General features: G+C 43.1%; 1 protein-coding gene across 4 annotated transcripts in view; it reads right to left on the reverse strand.

Moving 5' to 3' along the window:
• The window catches only part of SOGA3 (SOGA family member 3), a 30,556-nt gene extending 21,716 nt beyond the window's left edge, over nt 1–8,840 (reverse strand). For 3 of the 4 annotated variants that reach the window (XM_045572785.1, XM_036414373.2, XM_036414372.2), the window contains exons 1-3: nt 7,364–8,840; nt 6,668–6,892; nt 4,685–4,843 (exon numbers count right to left, since the gene is read on the reverse strand). In XM_045572785.1, coding sequence (XP_045428741.1) covers nt 4,685–4,843; nt 6,668–6,892; nt 7,364–8,524 — 1,545 coding nt within the window. In that variant the 5' untranslated portion in view covers nt 8,525–8,840. The remainder of the gene's footprint in view (nt 1–4,684; nt 4,844–6,667; nt 6,893–7,363) is intronic. The other variant, XM_036414370.2, reaches the window with a different exon arrangement.
• Between the last annotated feature and the right edge of the window lie 12,392 nt (nt 8,841–21,232).

Raw genomic sequence — 21,232 nt, forward strand, 5'->3', positions numbered from 1 at the left:
AAATAAAAATCCTAAGATAGATGGTGCTATTGTAGTAGGCCAGTTAAGAGCCCTCTAGAGCAAAGACCAGGAAAAATTAAGAGAATCATTTTCTTTTAAGACTCTTATGTGCAAGTGAGGGATGAGACAACACAAAGAGTACAGATTCTGAAACGTAAAAGATCTAATAAACCATTCTCATCATCATCGCAGTTACTTTTTTCTCTTTCCATTTTCAAAGGTCCTCTGTTGGCCATTTATTTGCTCAAATGGCTTTTACTCGATGCTTCTCCAAGCACCAGACCTTAATGATGGCATGAGAAGGCCCTCCTTCCTGAAGAGTAGAGGAGTTTCAAAGCTTTGAAAATAAAGATTCTTTCTACAGCAGCAGGACTTCATGAAGAGCAGTGATCCTCAATTAAATGAGGTGAAGACTCACCCTTCACAGACCCTCACTTTGTGCTATCTGGGCCTCAGCTTGACCTCGAATTCAATAAGCTGGTCATACTGTCCATAAAATAACGTCACTGTGATTGTTTGTGATGCTAAAAGATAGACCATCACTTTTCCCAGGTTACACAAAGGTGAAGGCATTTTTCTGCTGCGAGAAAGCATACTGCTAGTAGCCATCAGTGTTTTATAATCGGGTTGAGAATGCCATTAAGGTTCTAAGGCAGCATCCTAAGAGGTCCCTCTTGTTCACAATTGGCAGACTATTAGCTATTTCAATACAAGCAACAAACTGCAATAAACATATTTAATTACCTCCATCCAGTCTCCATATAACTCTCCTTATTCCCAGGAACCTACTGCATCCTCTCAGGGGGAGGAGATAAGCAGATGGATGTGAGCAGTTGCACAGAACTTTGGGCAGCCACCACCAGCCCTGAGAGCATTTGGTCAACACCCTTGAAGCCAGTTAAAATCTCAGCAAATGGTTCCCAACTCCAACAGATGGGCTGTTGGTCCCAGTTGTGCTATTCAACATCTATATGACTCCATATGAGAAACTAAAATCTGGGAGTTGGAAGATTGCTTCTCTCCAATATATTCTATTTAATATTTTATGATTTTACTCCATAACTAGTATCTTCTCTTTATAATGGAAAGCTTGGCCTGGGTCTATTTTCTCCACTGGTAGAATGCCACAAAGGGATGACAGTCATCTGGTTAACACTCACGAAGGATTTGAATATGGTTTCATTTTACAACCAAGGAAGCAGATGGTTAAATGAGATCGTTATAATCAGATAGGGAAAAGTTACACTCCTACCCTACAAAGTGAGACACTAATTACTACAATTCAGTTTTAATATTTATATTCTTGAAGGACAACAAAATTAGAATTACAAAAGTCTTATTTAAATGAAACATTTCTGATTCCTAACATATTTTTAAACTACTTTTACTAGTTCTGACACTTTTCTAAACGTTAAAAAGGTCAACCCAACATGAATTATTATAGAACTTTCTGACCAGGATATTTTTCATTACTACTATATTATATTCAGAATCCCTCAAATTTTTATTTTCCATTCTCTTGCCCTTCCTCTCCATTTCTGTCACCCCCACCATCTTCTCTAACTGTAAATGCTATTTTAGAACCCATCTTTTTTAAAAAATATATTTTATTGATTTTTACAGAGAGGCAGAGACAGGGATAGAGACTGAGAATTATTGATGAGAGAGAAACATTGATCAGCTGCCTCCTGCACACTCCCTACTGGGTGTGTGCCTACAACCAAGGTGCATGCCCTTAACCAGAATCAAACTTGGGACCCTTCAGTCCGCAAGCCGACGCTCTATCCACTGAGCCAAACCAGTTAGGGTAAGAGCCCATCTTTTTAATAAAAGGTTAACTTTAAAAGCTGATGTGCTGCATACCTGGGTGTTTTTTTTTGTTTGTTTGTTTTTTTCTTTAAGGGTCTTCATCTTTATTTGGTTTTATGACATCCATCTTCCATTGAGATAAGTGTTCACTCAAATATTAAATGCACAAAATCATACAGCATCACTGCGCATACCTGTTCTTAAAATTCTCTACACTTTAAAAAATATATATATATTATTGATTTTTTACAGAGAGGAAGGGAGAGGAATAGAGAGTTAGAAACATTGATGAGAGAGAAACATCAGTCAGCTGCCTCCTGCACACCTCCTAACTGGGAATGTCCCTGCAACCAAGGTACGTGCCCTTGACCGGAATCGAACCCGGGACCTCTCAGTCTGCAGGCCCATGCTCTATCCACTGAGCCAAATCAGTTTTGGCAAAATTCCTTACACTTTTACTGTTGTAGTCTCTAATCAGGGATTGGAATTTGGCTTTTATAACTTCAAGGAGAAAGCAAATTACCCCTTGGGCAAGAACATATATACCTACACTATTTGGTGCTGCAAGAGTTTTTTCCTAATCCAGAGTTAGAGCCCTAAAAGAGGAAATAGTCATTGGAAAGGGTGTGAGGAACAGAATCAAGGACGCTGATTCTGAATCACAATGATTCTCTTGAGGACATTCCCAGGTTCCAGCTCTTCTTACCAGTAGCCATGTTATTTTGGCTTTTATGTTAAGACTAGAGGCCTGGTGCATGAAATTTGTTTATGATGGGGAAAAGAGTCCCCTCAGCCCAGCCTGCACCCTCTCCAATCTGGGACCCCTCAAGGGATGTCCGACTGCTGATCAGGCCTAAACCAGCAGTTGGACATACCACTCACAATCCTGGACAGTTGGCTCCTAATTGCTCACCTGTCTGCCTTCCTGGTCATCCCTAACTGCCCCCCTGCTGGCCTGATCGCCCCTCACTGCCTCTGTGTGACAGCCTAATTGTCACTAACTCCCCCACCCCCACCAGCCTGGTCACCCCCAATTGCACACTCCCCACACCCCCAGCCTCGTCATCCTTAACTGCCCCCTATTGGCCTGGTTGCCTTAATACCCCCCTGTTGGTCTGGTCACCCCTCACTGACCTTTTGCTGGCCTAGTCGCCCCACACAGCCTGCTTGTTCAGTCATTTGGTTGAAATTACACTGTCAGTTTTTATAAATTTCAACTGTACACCACTGTTGAAGAAACATATATCTATTCCATTTCACATTTGATCTCTTAACTTTAGAAAAAAAAAAATCTATGCTGCTTCTTAATGATAATGTCCTGGATTTCATGATAAAAATCTATGATCACCACAGGAGATGTTGGGAATCCTAGAAAATAACATTTCACTGCTCAATTAACAGAAGTCACCCAGTTAGTTACCAGTGAAGATAGTTAACTAGCTCCCAGGCTCCATGATTTTCTACAGTAGCACACAGCCACCTTAGATATTAGCCAAGAACTGTATGTCACCAAAATGTCATGCTAGAAATGTTTAAAGTCAGGATAGTAAAAGAATAAGCAGAGACTTAGATCACAAAAGAGTTTACCTCACTGAAACAGTTTTCTACAATTCCTGACACATTCTTTATCAGACTGTTGATAATTTCACTGTTTCACGGAAGATAAGCACAGCAAATAGAAACTACATATCTCAGTTAGTCCATGGAAAGATTAAGATTTTCATTTCAAACCTGCATATTTAGCCCTGACCAGTTTGGCTCAGTGGATAGTGTCAGCCTGCTGACTCAAGGGTTCCAGGTTTGATTCCAGTCAAGGGCATGTACCTTGGTTGCAGGCCCTTCCCCAGTAGGGGGTGTGCAGGAGGCAGCTGATTGATGTTTCTCTCTCATCAATGTTTCTAACTCTCTCTCCTTCTCCCTTCCTCTCTGTAAAAAATAAATTAAAAATATTTGAAAAAAAAATCTGCATATTTAAACACAGAAAATGTTCAGAAGACCATTTGTGTAATTTGGTGATTCTCAATGGTTTTCACAAGTCATACTGAATCTCTGAGGCTGTTTTAAAAAAATATTATTTTAACTCAAGTTGTTACTTATTACAAAGCTAATTATTTACTGATAGATCGTTTCTGAGTTTTTTTGTTTTTGTTTTTTCCCCCCCTCTTTCAATTATTTTCTTTGATGTTGAGTTTGGGTTTTTTTTAGAAGATTCAGGGACACATGGTAGGAATCTTAAAATTGCTGATGTGGAAGAGAAATCTGACTCTTCTACTAATTAAATAGACTTCAGCTCAAACAAAGGAAAACTTTAAAATGAGGTATGCTGTGATAGAATTAGCTGCTGTAGCAGATTTTTTAAGGGTTAGTCACTGCTGATGTTCTAAGCATTAGACCATTTGTAGACTGTTATAAAAAGAATAGAGGCAATGATTGGGTCAGATAGATTAGATTGTATTATATTAGATTAAATGTGCTATCTGGCAATTTTCATCCTAAAAGTGCCTGGTTCTATGAACTCAGTAGTAGTATTATAGAACCAGTTCCTCCCTTCTGCTAACACAAGGCTTATTCCTTCAAATGCTTGACACCCTTTGTGTTTGGAAAAGCTATGTAACTTATTTCATTAACATATGTTTTGATGGCACAGGCTGGAACATTAATCACTGCTCATATATATCAAGTAAATGGAAGGGCTGAAGTCAAATTCTCATATATCAGTACAAACTCATCTAACTGTTATTATATTGGGTGAGGGCAACAAGCTGTCTTATAACCATGAAAAAATAAAAATATTTTAATAATCATATTAGTCCTTGGAATTCTTTTCTAAAGAGCTAAAAATAATTAGCACAGCATGAAATAATTGAACACTAACCTCCTTCATTTTTTCCAGTTCATTCTGTAAAGCTTGCTTTGCAATCTCAACTTCTATAAGCTGTTGCCTCAGTTTCTCATTTTCATCTTCTGTTGTCGTTCTCTTTTCTTCCACATTTTCCAATTCATGGTGAAGTCTCACAGACACATCCTTTGCAACCTAAATTAAAGTGTGTGTAACAACAAAATATAATTAAAAGACAACAAAATATGTGGGCCAAAGTTATATTCATACCACAAGTAGCAAGAGCCAATACCTATATGCTATATGCAGGCATTATTCCAGATGCTTTCCATATAAGCCATTCACATACAACAATCCCATAAATAAGAGGATTATAATTCCTGTTTTACAGATGGGGAACTCTAAGTCTTGGATATGTGAAGTAGTACACTTAAGGTCATATAGCTAACAAGTGAGCAGGCAATCTGGCTCACAACTCTGTTCCCTTAACCTCTACACTACACTATAGTAAGAAATATTCAATTGTATCTATCATGGGTAGGCATTTTTGCCTCCTGTTCTAAAATTATTCTGGAAATTTTAGGGTTTGGAAAGGTGGAGCAGTCTTGGGTAGTGGCTCGGGCGCAGGCTGTGTTTGAGATGGAGTGAGGAGCCAGCCTGGCCAGCTACTAGTGGAGGCTGGGCACCTAACCTGAGAAAAAGTTCAGGGTAAGAACCTGTTCAATGATGTTATTAATAATCCCTATTTTATAATTGTTGTTTTTTTCTTGAGAAATATATGAGATAATAATATAGGGTGTCCCAAAAAATGTATACACACACTTTGGATAATGATAAAGGCAGTGTTTATTAAAATACATTTCATTTTCACCGAAACCGGTTTGGTTCAGTGGAAAGAGCATCGGCTTGCAGACTGAGGAGTCCCGGGTTCAATTCCAGTCAAAAGCATGTACATGGGTTGCGGGCACATCCCCAATGTGGGGTGTGCAGGAGGCAGCTGAGTCAATGTTTCTCTTTCTCATCGATGTTTCTGACTATCTGTCCCTCTCCCTTCCTCTCTATGAAAAATCAATAATTTTTTTTTAAATAATGCATTTCATTTTCAAAACTGAGCTATCCACCGTTAAAGTGTGTATACATTTTTTGGTGGACACACTGTATATATATAACAATGTTTGCCACGGAGCCCAGTGCATAGTACCCAACAAAGGTTCAAATTAAAAACGAAGGAGTAATAATATACTGACTTTCATAAAGCGTTTTCTCCAAAACAAATGGAGGGCAATTACATTTGATTTTCCTATCTTGAAGTTAGTATAATTAAAATTATATTTTTGATTATTCAAGGCCTTGCAGAAAACAACTGTCTTACAGTCAAACTGAACTAAACAGACCACACCTGCCTAAAAACGCATTTCAAAGCTGAAATTTCTCCACTGGGGGAGACTCTTAAGAAGGGACTTCCCATTAAGAAGAATGTGAAATGTTTATTTTACTTACTTCACTCTCCCTTTACTCCCCAAAGGGGTCTTACGTTGGACGGTTTTCTTTTGGGGGAGTATGGAAGTGGTAAGTACTGCAAAGGACCCCTGGAAGATAGGGGCGGGGACTTGCAGGGAGAAATCTCAAATTCCTCCCAGTGCTGCTCCTATTCAAGGCTTCAACTTCTCTACTCCTGAGCGCCTGATTCCACCTGGCCTCCACTTGCACTGCAGCTTCTGGAGGCCTGCCCAAGGCCTGAGCCTGCGCTCTGCCACACCCTGGTTTCCGCCAGGAAGCGGGGCGCCCTCTCCCCACCGCCTCCATGAGAGCCACGTCACTCCCAGGAGCGCCCACATAGCTCGCTCTCTACCAGGCCTGACACACGGGGCTCTTCCCATCCACCTGTCAGTCCTCCCCTTCTCCTTCCGGGACTGATCCTCAAAGCTCTGCGCCAGCCATCACTGCAGGCCTTTCAGGGTCCCCACCCGCCCTGGGCCGTGGCCCCCGCCCGCCGCCCCGGGTCCCCGCGCCGCGGACCTTGAGGTCCTGCTCCAGGCTGCGCAGCAGCTCCCCGTCGATCTCGCCGGTCTGCGCGTAGCGGAGCCTCTTGCGCTCGGCCTTGCGGAGGCGGTACTGCAGGATCCGGCAGTTCTTGTTGGCTCTCTCCAACTCGTGGCGCATCTCCTGCAGCTGGCAGGCGTCCTCCTCGAAGAAACTGTCCCTCATCTCGTCCATCTCGGTCCTCAGCTCGTCGATCTCGTTCTGGGGTGACAGGCCGCGGGTCAGAATCCCCCTCGCTCCCCGCCGCCCCTCGGACACACACCTCAGGCACCCCATCCCCGATGCCAAATTCCCGGCGTGTCTGCCCCCTCTCCAGCGGGCAGGAATGACGGAGAAAACTTAGCAAAAACGGGCACTCTGGAGGCCTTCTCGCGCGTCCCTACTCCATCGAGCCCTCTCCATGAAAATGTGGGCAAACCATGGTCCTTAGGGAAACGAAGGTCCAGATTTGGATTTTTACGTGAAAAACCGAACGCTACCGATCTCTGGCTGTGTAAAAACCGGAAAAGGCCTAGGATTTCCCCCCCCCCCCCCCCCCGCGCCCCTCGTTTCCTGTTCCCCTCCCTCCTTAAGGCTCCCTAACAGCTTAGCAGCCTCCCTCCCATCCCCGCCGGACACGCCCTAATCCTCCGGGGCCCACTCCTCCCCTCTCCCCTCCCGCACCCCCGTCACCTTGAGAGTCTCGTTTTCCTCTCGAAGCTTCTCCATCTCCTCCTGCATTTCTTCCTGCTCCTGGCACTGCTGCGGGTGCGGCTGCGAGGGAGGGGGCGCCGCCGCCTGCATGCCGCCGCCGCCGCCCGCGCTGCCCTCCGCGCCCTGCGGGGGCCCCTCGGCCGCCGCGGCCATGGGGAAGGGGGCCGGGGCTGCGGGCGCTTCGCCCACGGCAGGGGCGCCGGAGACCGGGGAGCTCCGGGGGCTGCCGCCGCCGCCACCGTTCTTGGTGAGCATCTGAGCCGCGGCCGCCGCGGCCGCCGCCCGCTCCTTCTTGAGATGGAACTGGATGAGCTCAGACTGCAGGCATCCTTCCTTCCAGTAGCTCCCTCCGCCGTGGCTTCCCCCCACCAGGCCGCTCCCGGAGCTCCTGCTGCCGGGGTTTGGGCCTAGGGTTTTGGCCGCGGAGGAGGAGGAGGAGGAGGATGGCGAAGGGGAGGAGGCCCCCTCCCCGCCGCTGCCGCCCCTCTGCGGAGCTCGTCCTCCTTTCCCTCGCCAACCCCTGGGCGGCGGCGGCGGCTGCTGCGGAGCGCCCCCCTCCCTTCCCCCAGAGCCGCCGCCGCCGGCTCCTCCTACTTCCCCACCCCCTCCTCTTTCTTCCCCGAGCGGAGGGGGTTCCCCGAGCTTAGAGGGCACGGGATCTGGGTTCCCGGGCGGCTCCTCCGTGGGGCCAAGCCTCCGGCCGCCCCCCGGGGCCAGGGCTGCCGCGGGGGCCACTTCAGCACCGGCCGCGGGCTGGACAGCTCCCGGCGCAGCCCCTTTGGGAGCCGCGGGCGCCGCCTTCTCCGCCCCGCCTCCGCCGCCGCCCCGGCCGCCGGCCCCGGGCACCGCGCGGCCCGCGGTCTTGGTGCCCTGCAGCTGCTGCTGCTGCTGCTGCTGCTGCTGCTGCTGCTGCTGCTGCTGCAATTGCTGCTGCCGAGCAGAATTGAGCTTAGTGCCTGCCCCCACCGGGGACCGGGTAGCTGCTGGGGTCTGGCGGCCCGTATTGTCCCTCAGTCGAGCGGGTGACTGAGCCCGCGGCTGCTTCCTGCTGCTGCCCTCCGGGTGCAGGCGAGCCTCGGTGGCGGCGGAAGCTGCGGCGGCGGCGGCAGGGGCAGCGCCCCCGGTCGGTGGCTGACTCATGGCTGTCTAGAAGAATCTACTGGATGTGCGATTTAGAATGGTCCATCACCAGATCACGCTCTTCCCTCCTCACCGCCATCAAATTGCCTTTCTCTAATCTGGAACGGAAACAAAAGGAGGGAAAACATACAAGCTGTCTGCATTGTTACAGAGCAATGCAAGAAAAGCCCTAGAAAATGAGGGTTTGAAGGTGTTTAATAAGAGGCCTTGACTTTAGGAGTAAGAGGCAGAATTGTCCATTCTCGTTTTGCCAAGGGAGGGCGCTATCTCCAACCCATTCCATTAAAATGATGACGATGGGAAAGCAGCTGAACCTTGCATTCTCAAAGTAGCATGTTTTTTTTTGTTTGTTTGTTTTTTTGCAAGGGTGAGACATGGAGCCAGAAAAAGAATGGAGGGCAAGGAAGATTTTTTTAAGTAGAGGATAAAGTCCAGAAGAAGTTTCAGAGAGAAAGGAGAGGTCTACTACAGTTGTAAATACACAAATTTTTCAACTATGGTTTTTCTCTCCTCAAATCTGCAATGTATAGCATAATTTAGTGGAGAGAGTTCTGTTTAATCAATATTCCCAGTGTCAATTGCCGGAAAAGGGCTATGAAGGAGGCGTCTGAAGAAAAATTGCTATGGGTCAATGATACTTTTCTCAATATTCTTCTTAGTTCGAAAAAATATACCAAACTTCCTTTTTATTAGAACTAATATATATATATTCTAAAAATCAATTTCATTTTCAAGAAAAATAATGGCACTAGAAATCATCTATGTAATCATTAGCAGCTCTACAAGGATTTTCCCTTTTAAGCATTGGGAAATAATTTTTTAAAACTTTTAGAAAAGTTTAATGACAGCTGTGCACAATTTCTTTAAAATACAGGTGATGGCCTTTTTCTATACTTATCCAAATTTCACAGTTTTGTGAATTTTTTTTAGTTTTAAATGTCATTGCTAGGTAGAAAATATTTTTATTCTTAAGCATCTTCTCAGATGATATATATGACAAATTCTGAGACAGGATGGCCCCGCAACCAATAAGGCTGCTGCATCCTCGCTCTGTCTACACCCAGAAGGCTGCTGCATCCTAACTCATGGTGATAAGACCTATTTCTATTGTGTATTTTTATTTTTTTCCAAAGAAGAAGCCATCCAAGGTATTTAAAATCTGGAAAATAGCAAACCATTGCCTCCTGGGTTCTCCCTAGGGATCCAGCTAACTAGTCAGCTAGTCAATTAGGTGCCTTTTCCTTAGAAATATAATTTTCCTCTAAAGCACTGAAAAGGGCATGACTAGGCAGAAAGTTCTGCTTTAGAAAAGTCCTCCTGCTAGGAGATGAGATACTTGCTAGTTACTCCACTAGCATTTTTCCTATCATTGTCTATTTTCAGTAGCATAACTTAGCCAACATGCAGTAATCCTCATTGTGTAAAGAAATATTACTGGAGGGCCTTCTCCAACTTCCTTTCTCTCCCTGGGCTCTCCTTCCAACTCAGTTTGGAAAATAAGAGTGAACAAAGAAGACTAGGGGTGGGGGATACAAGTTGTCTATCCACTTATTTTCTACTGTTCTCTTTGAGCCACCTATTACTAGAACGTGTGGCCTGGTTCATCGGTTCGGGTCACACTAATGGGGATCTCTCAAACGAGTTATTTTGCCAATGCAGACTTATTTTTGTTTCGAGTTGGGCAGAAGCACTCTGGAGCTGAGAGCCGCCGGAGAACACTGAAACTCGGCCCCCAGACAGGCCTAGACCAGGAGAAAGCTGGGCTTCCACAAGCAAAGGGAGCTGACCGCTGTCACGTGGTTCTCCCCAAGTGACAAGATGCTGTGTCTCTCTCTTCCCCGCAGAAATTATCCACCAAGCAACCCCGGAACAGCCCAAAGGAACACTTTTCATCTCCAGCTTTATCTGCCCATTTAACCTACCCTGTCTTTCATCCCCATCCGTTCAGAGATCCAGAAGAACCGCTCACTTCTTAGCAGAGGAGATGCTTGGGAGTTGATGCCCATCAGCAGCGCTTTCCTTCGGATCTTCCAGTGACCTCAGGGTTTATTGTTTTGTCCGGGAGACGAGGAACGTTTAACTTCGCAGCATCGTATTCAACTTTCTGGGTAAGCTGGCCCCAGTTCCACACCCACTGGATTTCTCCAAACAATGGCGTTCACCTGTGGACTCAGCGGCCCCCGGAGCCGGTCCCTTCCCAGGCGGTCGGCGGCCGGGCTGGAGTTGCAGCTCGGAGCTGGGGACCGCGGAGGTACCAAGCCGTGCCAGACGCTCCCCGGGAAGTGCAATGATATTCATGAGCTGACCTCACCGGCTAGGCAAGGGAGGGGCGGGATTGCAAGGAAGGACAGAGTAGAAGGAACCAAAGAGAGGCTACTTTCCAGAGGAAAGAGAAGAGAAGAAGGCGGGGACGGGGAAAGCGGGGGAGTGGAGAGATGGCAGGAAGACAAAAAGGTCAGGCCACGCCCGCGATGAAGATCCGTAGTCAGGCTCCAAGTACTTGCTGCACTCCGGTAAACCTCACTGGGCAAATGATTCCCAAAACAGCTCGAAATCGGACGCACTGTTTTTCTGCAAAGCTTTGTCCTGGGCTCGCTCGATCTCCATCAATTATTCACGGGGTTCTTTGAAAAGCAGGCAGACGGAGCGAACAACCAACCTCCCGGGCGTGACTGCATCTCCTGATGCAGCTGCGAGGCGCAGGCGGGCGGCTGCCGGGAGTTCCCTTTGTTCGCTCACTTTAATTCTCAGTCGAGCTCTCCACGCGGTGCGCGTCCCCACCCCCAGGCCGGGCGGAGTCAGCAGACGTCGTTTTTTATGAGTAGACATGGTGGCCAGGCCCACCGTCCCACAGACAAAGGGTTCCTGTGATGCCACGACCCATGTAGTGCAAACAGAATAAGTATCGGTGTACAGAGGGCGTTTATAGGCCAGTCTGCCCTCGGCACATTTTTCTTCTCTGTTTAGCTCTCGTGTCCGCTGGGACTCCAGGACCAATTGCCAGGATCCATACTCTTTAGAGCAGTGCACGTGTGTAACAGGAATCATCAAGAGTGCATTTATACGATATGAGCTTAAGGAATTGGGTTGGTGGGCGATTCAGAATTGGTGCCTGTAAGATGTGCACTGGTCCATAATGTTCCACAATAATAACAATTTTTAAAAATCTGACTGGGAAATTCTCTTTTCCCATCCAGGTTTTTATTTTTTATTTATATTTTTTGGGGGGGGGCAGTGGGGTGGGAAACATGAAGGTTTCCTCCTACCTCTAAGAATTCCTTAATGAATTTCAAGGTGAGAATAAAATAAACACTGCTTTAGAAAAGGTGTTTTTAAAAATTATATTTTTAGTTAAAAGGGTATTTTTCAAAATTAAAATTTTCTTACATTTAATATTGTGGTGTTGTAGCAAAAAGGAGGTCAATGCCTTGAAGTAATCATTTTTTATACTAACATGAATTTCAGTGTAATATTTTATTTACAAAGTGTAATATCTCTCATTAAAATGAAGTTGAAACAATTTAGTAGTAGTTTGCATACAAGCAATATCATTATAGCAGAATAAAAAATATGTTCAAATCATGGTGAATCAAATCTCATCAGATCAGTATATTATCATGGCAAAGTCATTCATGTATCATCTGCTCCAAAATAGATAAGTGCCTATTTTATGCCTGGTACTGTCCAAGGTGCTGGTTATGAAAAGATTAAATTAAGAAATAATCCCTCTTCTGAGGATGCTTAAACGTATTGGCTAAGGATTAGAACAATTTCCATATAATCCTTTGGAAATTTTGGACAGTGAGATTTGACATCTGTGACACCTATAATAAATAGCTCAGACCTTGACAAACATATGGAAAATAGAGGAATAAAATAAAGTAAAATGTAATCTCCGTTTATTTAGAATTTATATCCTGCAATTTTTTTTATTATGTACCCAAATTTGAGTTGTGATTTCCTAAAGAAATGCCAAATGGATAAAAATGAATAAAAATATATGTTTCCTCATTAATTTTTAAAAATTATATTATAAACATAGTCTAAGAACACAAAACATACCTGGCCCTGCATCTCCAAGAACTTATATACTGTTTAGGCATCTATGTTTTAATTTTTTCCTAAGATAGCATTTATTTTCATGTAATTAGTAACTTTGGAAATAATAAAATCAAGAATTTATTATTATGCAATCAGTGTACTTAAATGTGTATATTAATAATAAAGTATGCAATCTTAAGGTTGAAAATGAAAAAAAAACTGAGTATAGTGATATTTAAGACGTTTCTTTATTAAAGTAAATATGTTACAAGAACTTTTGAACTGGGAATTTATCTTCCTTATTTCTTTATTTGCCAGTTAAAGATATATATTTTCAAATTAAGCAACCTTCAGAGGAGATCATTGAGTGATTTGTCTGAATTTAGAAAGGAATTATTTTTACCATGTTTTAGAAATAGATAGGGCCAAGGACCTTTTAAATGACTGTAATAATGAAATATCTCTAAAACAAGTAAGATGTGGATCTTCAATCAAGAAAAGAAGGCTAACATCTCAAATTCAAAGCCCCTAAGAAAACATAGCTTTAAATCTACTATGGTCTGTGTCCTTGGGTTATGCATATCTTTTTTTTAAATAAATCTTTATTGTTCATATTATTACAAAAGTTCCTCATTTTTCCCCCCTCCACCAGGTTCCCACCCCACCCTCTGCCCTTTCCCCACCCCTCCACTGTCCTCATCCATAGGTGCACAGTTTATGTTCAGTCTCTTCCCGCACCCCCCACTCCTCTTTTCCCCAAGAATTGTCAGTCCACTCCCCTTCTGTACCTCTGATTCTGTTATATTCAACAGTTAATATTGTTCATCAGATTTTTTAATTCCCTTGGTTTTTAGATTCACTTGTTGATAGTTACATACCCTGTTTCCCCGAAAATAAGACAGTGTCTTATATTAATTTTTGCTCCCAAAGACACGCTAGGTCTTATTTTCAGGGGATGTCTTATTTTTCCATGAAGAATATGGTACACATTTATTGTGAAATGAAAATAAAGGAAATTTATTACCTGTATACGTTACGGTAGTACAGTAGTTGTCAACACAAACCAGACAAACTGTGAATCCTACAGTATCAAGAATTTACTCATTTATTCAATCACAATCATGTCACCATCTTCTGGAACATCATCATAACAATCCAATTCCTGAATTTCCTAGTGAATTTCTTGTGACTCCATTTCTTTCAGAATCAGTGGACCAAATCTCTCATGTTTAACCTAGGGGGGCCTTATTTTCAGGGGGATACCTTATATTTCACTCAGAAGGAAACCTGTAAGTAGGTCTTATTTACGGAAGATGTCTTATTTTCGGGGAAACATGGTATTTGTTGTTCATAATTTTTATCTTTATTTTCTTCCTCTTCCTAAAGAGCCCCCTTCAGCAATTCATATAATTCTGGTTTGGCGGTGATGAACTCCTTTAGCTTTTTTAAATTAGTGAAGCTCTTTATCTGGCCTTCGATTCTGAGTGATAGCTTTGCTGGGTAGAGTATTTTTGGCTGTAGGTTCTTTTTTTAAAAATATATTTTATTGATTTTGTACAAAGAGGAAGGGAGAGAGATAGAGAGTTAGAAACATCAATGAGAGAGAGTCATCGATCAGCTGCCTCTTGCACACCCCCACCGGGGATATGCCCGCAACCAAGGTACATGCCCTTGACCGGAATTGAACCCGAGACCCTTCAGTCCCCAAGCCGACGATCTATCCATTGAGCCAAACCAGTCTAGGCTGGCTGTAGGTTCTTGTTATTCATCACCTTGAATATTTCTTGCCATTCCTGTCTGGCCTGCATGGTTTCTGTTGAGAAATCAGCTGACAATCATATGGGTGCTCCTTTATAGGTAACTACCTGCTTTTCTCTTGCTGCTTTTAATATTCTAATTTAATATTTTTTATTTATAATATTTTCTAATTTAATATTCAGCGAAAATGTTGAGACAAGGAAACAGATCACAAACAAAAGAAATGGAGGACAAAATGTGACTGGATATAGAGTTCAAAACGACGCTTATAAGGTTTTTTAAGAATCTCCTAGAAAAGGCCGATAAAATAAATGAGACCTATGAGGATCAACTAGAAATAATAAGGGATCAACTAGAAATAAAGAATACATTCTCTGAAATAAAAAATATTATACAGAGTTCTAAAAACAGAATGGAAGATTGCAAGAATCAAGTAAAAGATTTGGAACACAAAGAGCCAGAGGACACTCCTCCACAGAAGTAAGAAGACAAGAGAATCCAGAAAGTTGAAGATAGTGTAAGAAACCTCTGGGACAACTTCAAGCAAACCAACATCAGAATTATGGGTGTCCCAGAAGATGACAGAGAGCAAGATACTGAAAACATATTGAAAGAAATAGTGAAAGAAAACTTCCCCCACTGGTGAAAAAAATAGACTTACAAGTCCAGGAAGTGCACAGAACCCCAAACAAAAGGAATCCAAAGAGGACCACACCAAGACATATCATAATTAAGATTCCAAGAGCAAAAGACAAAGAGAGAATATTAAAAGCAGCAAGAGGGTTATGCATATCTTATATGATAAAAGCCTAATATGCAAATCAACCAAACAACAGAACAACTGGCCGCTATGACACACACTGACCACCAGGGGGCAGACACTCAATGCAGGAGCTGCCCCAGCCCACAGGCCCCAGGCCTGCCAAGGCTGGTGCCAGCAGGGGCCCCCTCAATTGCCCCACTGGTCGCCCCAGAGAGGGAAGTGACCAGCAGCAGCAGCAGGGGAGTGGGGGGAGGGGAAGGGAGGGAGGCTGGTGAGCAGGTGGAGCCATGCTGGCCAAGGCAGGTGCCAGCGGGAGTGTCCAATCGCCCCACCAGTTGCCCTGCAGTTCGGCCCTGATGGCCAGCCAGGCCTAGGGACTCTACCCGTGCTTGAATTTCTTACACTGGGCCTCTAAGTGTGCATATAAGTTCTATGATTAATCTCTTTCTTCCCTCCCTCTGAGATTTATCAGGCTAGTCTGTTCCATGTTTCTATGTCTCTGAATCTATTTTGTTCATCTGTTTATGTTGTTCATTAGATTTCACAGATGAGTAACATCATATGACATTTGTCTCTCTCTGACTGGCCTATTTTACTTAGCATAATACTCTCAAAGGGTAAGAGAGCCTTTTTTTATACCATGGTATCCAGAGACATAGAAGAATGGAACACCATGATGAATCTCAGAGGGAAGGGAGGGAGAGATTAACCAGAGAATTTTTAAAATATATATATTTTATTGATTTTTTACAGAGAGAAAGGGAGAGAGATAGAGAGCTAGAAACGTCGATGAGAGAGAAACATTGACCAGCTGCCTCTTGCACACCCCCTACCGAGGATGTGCCCGCAACCAACGTACATGCCCTTGACTGGAATCGAACCTGGGACCTTCCAGTCCGCAGACTGATGCTCTACCCCTGAGCCAAACCGGTTTGGGCTAACCAGAGAATTTATATGCATAACCTATGTACATAGATAGTAGTGTGGTAAAGGCCTGGGCAGGGGGGGGAAGAGGGGAGTTGGATGTAGGGTGAAGAGGACCAATGGGGGAAAAACAATGTGAACATCTGTAATACTTTCCACAAGATGATAAATTTTAAAAATCTACTGTTCATTCTCATGACTTTAACCATGTAACTCTACCTTTATCTACATAAAGCCCTTCTACTTTGTATGCTGAAAATATTGTGAAGTAGATACTTCTTCTTTGCTTAAAAGATGGAGTAGCTAGCTGTGTTTAAGAAGTATTAAATGATTTACTCAAGTTTAATTTCTCAAACTAGTGGCCTGCTGCACGAAATTCATGCACAGGGTGAGGGGGTATCCCTCAGCCCAGCCTGCACCCTCTCCAACCTGGGACCCCTTGAGGACAGTTGGACATCCCTCTCACAATCCAGGACTGCTGGCTCCCAACTGTTCACCTGCCTGCCTTCCTGATTGCACCTAACTGCTTCTCCCTGCCAGCCTGATCACCGCCTAACCACTCCCATGCCAGCCTAATTGATGTCTAACTGCTCCCCTGCTAGCCTGTTTGCCCAACTTCCCTCCTCTGCTGGCCTGGCCACCCCTGACTGTCCTCTCCTGCAGGGTTGATCACCTCCAACTGTCCTCCCTTGCAGACCTGGTCCCTCTCACCTGCCCTCCCTTGCAGGCCTGGTGCCTCCCAACTGCCCTCCCCTGCTGGCCATCTTGTGGTGGCCATCTTGTGTCCACATGGGGGCAGGATTTTTAACCACATGGGGGCAGCCATCTTGTGTGTTGGAGTGATGGTCAATCTGCAAATTCTTTTATTAGATAGGATAGAGGCCTAGTGCACGAGTGGGGGCCAACTGGTTTGCCCTAAAGTGTGTCCTGGATCAGGGTAGGGGTTTCCCTGGGGCATGGGGCGACCTGAGCGAGGGGTCTGTGGTGGTTTGCAGGCTGGCCATGGCCCCCAGCAACCCAAGCCAAGGCCCTGGTCTCTGAAATTTATTTACCTTTTATAATTGAAATTTTGTATCTTTGAGTGGAGGCTTGGCCGGCTAGGGCAGATGAAAAACTTGGCTTCCTCCATTGCTGGGGGCAGCCCTAGCCTGTTCTCTCCAGCTCTGTGGCTGCTGCCATTTTTCTTGGGATTTATCTTCTATAATTGAAACTTTGTATCCTTGAGTGGAGGTCTAGGCTGGCCAGGGTGTGTGGAAAACTTGGCTTCCTCTATTAACAGGGAAACCCAAGCCTCTCAACTGCTCTCTGTGAATGTAGCCATCTTGGTTGGGGCTAATTTACATATTCTCTCTGATTGGCTAGTAGGCATGACTGGTGGGCATGGCTTGTGGGTATAGCAGAGTGATGGTTAATTTGAATATTACTCTTTTATTAGGTAGGATGTTGAAGGGCATTCTTTAAATAGAGGAAGAAGAAGCCAAAACTGGTTTGGCTCAATGGATAAAGCGTCGGCTTGGGGACTGAAGGGACCCGGGTTCCATTCCAGTCAAGGGCATGTTCCTTGGTTGCGGGCACATCCCCAGTGGGGGATGTGCAAGAGGCAGCTGATCGATGACTCTCTCTCATCGATGTTTCTAGCTCTCTATCTCTCTCCCTTCCTCTCTGTATGAAATCAATAAAATATATTTTAAAAAAATAAATAAAATAAATAAAAAGAGGAAGAAGAAGAGCCGGGACCGGTTTGGCTCAATTGATAGAGCATTGGCTTGGGAACTGAAGGGTCCTGGGTTTGATTCCGGTCAAGGGCATGTACCTTGGTTGCGGGCATATCCTCAGTAGGGGGTGTGCAAGAGGCAGCTGATCAATGACTCTCTCATCGATGTTTCTAACTTTCTCTCTCCCTTCCTCTCTGTACAAAATCAATAAAATATATTTTTAAAAAAAGAAAAAGGAAAAGATAAAGAATATGAACAACAAAATGGCCACAAATACATAACTATTAACAGTTGAATCTAAAAATAAAAATGAATGAATAAGAAATCTAATGAACAGAATAAACTGGTGAATAAAATAGAATCAGAGGCATAGAAATGGAACAGACTGGTGATTCTCAGAGGGAAGGAGGATGGGAGGCAGAAAGAGATTAAACAAAGATCTTGTATGCATTCTATTCATTACCTATGGACACAGACAATAGGGTGGCAAAGGCCTGGGGTGGGGTGGGAACCAGGTGAAGGAAGGAAATGGGGGAAAGGGACACATGTAATAATCTCAATAAAGATTTAAAAAACAAACAAACAAACAGAAAAGAAACACTTGGTTAGTCTTGGATTATTTTGTAATTGTTCATCCAGATGGTAAATATCTTTAAGTAATACTCTTATTTCCCTCATTATCTCCAGAAGGGAGCTAGGCACATAGAGGCTGGTCAGTGTAAGAATTGGATTGATTGGTAGACTTTTAGTGACAGAGAAAAGCTGATGTTTTTAGAAGAACAAATTTAAATGACCTCATAAGTATAGAAAATATATTCAACCTTATTGGTAAAAAGAAAAGAGGAGCTATAATTAAATATACTTGGACTACCATATCGTACCCATCTTATTTTAAAAATATTAGAAGTTTTATAAAAATTACATATTGAAATGGATATGGAGCAACAGAAAGTCTTGCCTGTGGCTGGTGGGATTATAAACTGGTACAATCATTTTGAGAAACAGTGTAATGTTATGCAGAAATGTTGAAGGAATGCAGTTTCTACAACATGAGAAAGAAGTTGAAGTCCTTGAGTGGTGGAAAATCTTAGATGGAGAAACAGAAACCAGTGACACTTGGCATTCTGTGGAACAGCAAAAATATCATAAGGTCACCTGTAAAGAAACCTGAGGAATAGAAAGGTCTACTATGGGCTACTTAACTATCCTATTTACGTGAATGTAATGGAAATGAAGCAAAAGTAACCAATTCAAATGGGACAAAAAGTGAATTGATTAAATTAAGTATCATTGGTGGAGATAACTGACACTTCAAATACTGTGATCTTAGAGAACTGGACACTATTGGATCACTCCTATAAAGGCTAACTGTAAGAAGTTAGGCTTGCTTAGAATTAAAGGTCAGATAAAGAGCTTCACAGACAAGAAAAAGCTAAAGGAGTTCATCACCAACAAACCAATATTATATGTAATGTTGAAGGGCATTCTTTAAGAAGAGGAAGATGAGGGAAGGGCTATGGTTTGTTGATAGTTCCTTTTGTTCATTATTGCAATGATTGAGAGAAGGATGAATGAAAATGAAATATTTATAGTTATAAGAAGGCTTTTTCAAACCATGTTACTTTTTGTATTTGATATTGTTCCTTCACATATCGAACAGCTATAATTTGACTTGGGTGGGAATCAGCAGAAGAGTGATTCTTGACTGCTCTGTACTCATTTAGGGTATATTCCTGCTGGGTTTTAAATAGTTACAGAAGTAGTAGACAAGTGATCAAGTTCTCTATGACCCTTACTCCCTAGCATTGTCCCCATTTTAGGATTCTGCTTTCATAGCACATTGACATATGGATTTCAAGATCCTACATTATCCTACTGAGACAGAGAGATAGTGAGAGGAAAAGGGAGAGAGAAAAGGAAAGGGATGGAGGGAAGAGAGTTTCAAACTCGTTTATTGCTTTGAGGTTTTTCACTAAAACCTTAGTATTTTCTGCTATTTCCTTTATGCTAAATTTCTGAGAATATAAGTACCAGAGACATACATGTTTATCCCATTAGTCTGTTACTGGAAATTGCCAGCTTGAGGGCTATAGCTGTATCTCAAACTGAATAAAAGGATAGCAAGGCCTGAGCCCAACCAGAGTCCTTCCTATTGTGTTGGGTTCCAGCCTTGTCCCCAATATTTCCAAATTATTATTTCTTGTCTCGCCTCTTTCACTTGCATGTGGCCCCTCTTCCAGGGCCCGAACCCTGAACCAAATGGGACGTGGGGACATTTATACCAGCAAACTGGGTCACATCAAACAGATCTGGGCTACACTTTTGAATGGATAGGATGAATGAACACTCGGATTACTTCCTTTGGTTAAAGGGATAGGAACTCAAACTAGCTGGGGGGGGAAGAGTATTTATTGGAGCATCCATTGAATGGATGTGGAAACTGAGGCACAGAGAGGATAACTAACTTGTCCAAGGTCACTCATTTGGTACAATACATTGTGACTGGTGTTTATTAGAAGCCATTAAATAAAATTAGTTATAATTAAACGTGTAATCATTTAAAAACACCTGGGAAGATCTTGAAACAGAAAGCACCAAAAACAAAAGGGATAGAATATATTTGATCGGTTTTATAGTACCATCTAGTGGTGATCTAAGGAATTTCATCTTTACTCTTATTTCACTCTGTAATAACTGAGGAAATTTCACTTTGTTTAATCTAATCTTTAAAAAGGGATCCTAGGGAGATATATTTATAATAAATTTACATGGTTTATGGGCCCAGTAAGAGAAAACCATGCATTAAAATGAATCATTCCAATTAATATTCAAGAAACCAGCTGATATTGACAATAGTTTCGAAATTTAAAAAAGTTGTGATATATTCTTTTGCAGAAAATAGCGATTTATTCTCAAATGCAGTATAAAATGAGCTAAATTTCAAGGTTTGTAACAGTCTGGTAAGACACGGGTCTTTCCGGGGAATAAAGAGTTGCTACTACCAATGAGGTGAAAGTTCTGAATACATAAGCGCTAGAGGCCTTTCCTGAGGATGTGCATGCTTAACCCAGAGGCCTACATGCAGCTGCTGGGCTGGAGAGGGAGTCACAGGGTGCAGAGCTGGCCCGTCAACCTGGGTCTGAAGCCACATGCCTGCTCCGGTCCACCAGCCATTAGGACACAATGCAGCTAGCCACGCTGTTCTCTTTTATAAATGTGTGATTTAAAATAATATGATTCAAACACTTATTATTCCTATACTGCAGCACAGTTTTAAGGCAAGGGAAACCTGGTATGCTTATATAAAAACATTGACCTCTTGACTGAATGCTTTTAAGACTGTGTTTAGTTCAACATCATTTGATGAATTTTAGTATGCATTTACATTTCTTTTTAAAATATATATATTTTATTGATTTTAAAAAAATATATATTTTATTGATTTCTTTACAGAGAGGAAGGGAGAGAGATAGAGAGCTAGAAACGTCTATGAGAGAGAAACATCGA

This window comes from Pipistrellus kuhlii, unplaced genomic scaffold (genome assembly GCF_014108245.1).
Source record: "Pipistrellus kuhlii isolate mPipKuh1 unplaced genomic scaffold, mPipKuh1.p scaffold_m20_p_5, whole genome shotgun sequence".
Taxonomy (NCBI): domain Eukaryota; kingdom Metazoa; phylum Chordata; class Mammalia; order Chiroptera; family Vespertilionidae; genus Pipistrellus; species Pipistrellus kuhlii.